We start from the raw sequence: 1445 nt of genomic DNA, 5'->3' as shown, positions 1-1445 counted from the left end.
CTTATGTTGGTGAATTAGATTCGAAGACGAATCCTCTTGAAGAAGAAGGGAATGATGGACACACAACCAAGCTGATCTACAAGGACAAGAAGATGGATCCATTGATCATTTCAAGTGGGTCAATTACAAGACCATTCTACATTGGGCCAAGTGGTGAATATTATTCAAGTTTGTGGGCAGCCCAAGACTTGAAGTGTGGAGTCACTACATATCACATTTTAGAGGCCCAAATTGATGATACATGTGTATTTTTGTCCAAGTTGGAGCAGCCAAAATGAAGGGTCTATTTTAGTTACATTTTATGTTAAATTTTTTTTTTCTGGAATATCTCAAGATCTTATAAATGCAATCCAATATTCAAAAGACGAAAGCATCAAATTAGAGTATAAAACGAGCAATCCATTCAAAATTCGAAGTAGAAGCAAAATTAAATAAGAAAACCCTAATTCAAGCGGTGAGCACGACGGCGCCGCCAGCTTCCTTAATCTTCTTCTCGGCGTTCTTAGAGACGAGCTTGGCCTTGAGAACGACCGGCTTCCCCTCCGGAAGTAATCCTTTGCCGAGGACCTTGAAGTAGCCGAACTGCGTGACGTCGATGAGAGGCGCGTTGTCCTTGGAGGCCTTGTCCTTGAGCTCCTGCGGCACCAGCAACCAGAGCCGGTCGATGTTGACGGTGGGGCAGTGGAACTTGTTGCGCAGGCGATGGAAGTAGCGCATACCGACCTTGCCGAAGTAGCCAGGATGGTACTTGTCAAAGAGGATGCGGTGGTGATGCATTCCTCCGGCGTTTCCACGACCACCGGGATGCTTCCTGTGCTTGCCGATTCTACCGTGCCCAACGCTCACATGGCCGCGCTTCTTGGGGTTCTTCTTGAATCTCGTCGTCATGGCGGCGGATCAGAATTGGTTACATTTTATGTTAAATAAGTGACTTTAGATATCCTAGAGTTACACCAAAGGTTGAGGAGTTACTTTTCTTTTATTATGAGTCATTTTTAAGTGTCTTAAGTTGTACTAATGATGTGAGACTTTCAAGAGTCCATTCTAGCATATAAATAGCCTTGTAAGCATGTCATTTGAAGACACCATTGAGTTAATCAACAAAATTCTCTCCCTTCTCTCTAACTTCTCTCTCTAGAACGCTTGCTCCATCGTTCGTTGGCGGTCTCCCCGTCGGACTAGACGACCGGAACCACCCAGCCATTCGCGGGGAGCTGGACGTCGACCATGGACGATTCGGCTACCGATGAGAGTGATGCAACGATGGCCTTGTTCGAATCCGCCGGCGATACCATTACAAGTGCGACGGCGAGCAAAAAGGAGGCCCGTCAAAGTGTAGGAGACCGGCTGAAAATGAGGAAGTCCACTCCGAGGCCGGCAACGAAAGGTAACGGGAGGAAAAGGTACAATGCGTCCCCCTCCCCGTCGACAAAACCGGAAGTCAA

General features: G+C 46.9%; 1 protein-coding gene across 1 annotated transcript; it reads right to left on the bottom strand.

The window, feature by feature from the left end:
• Nucleotides 1–447: 447 nt before the first annotated feature.
• Nucleotides 448–888, bottom strand: LOC121794492 (60S ribosomal protein L27a-3-like). The gene has a single exon (XM_042192672.1). The coding sequence runs from the start codon at nt 886–888 to the stop codon at nt 448–450; it is 441 nt and encodes a 146-aa protein (XP_042048606.1).
• Nucleotides 889–1445: the final 557 nt, after the last annotated feature.

This window comes from Salvia splendens, chromosome 3, assembly GCF_004379255.2.
Source record: "Salvia splendens isolate huo1 chromosome 3, SspV2, whole genome shotgun sequence".
NCBI classification, from domain to species: Eukaryota; Viridiplantae; Streptophyta; class Magnoliopsida; order Lamiales; family Lamiaceae; genus Salvia; species Salvia splendens.
This window is presented reverse-complemented; position numbering and strand designations above follow the sequence as displayed.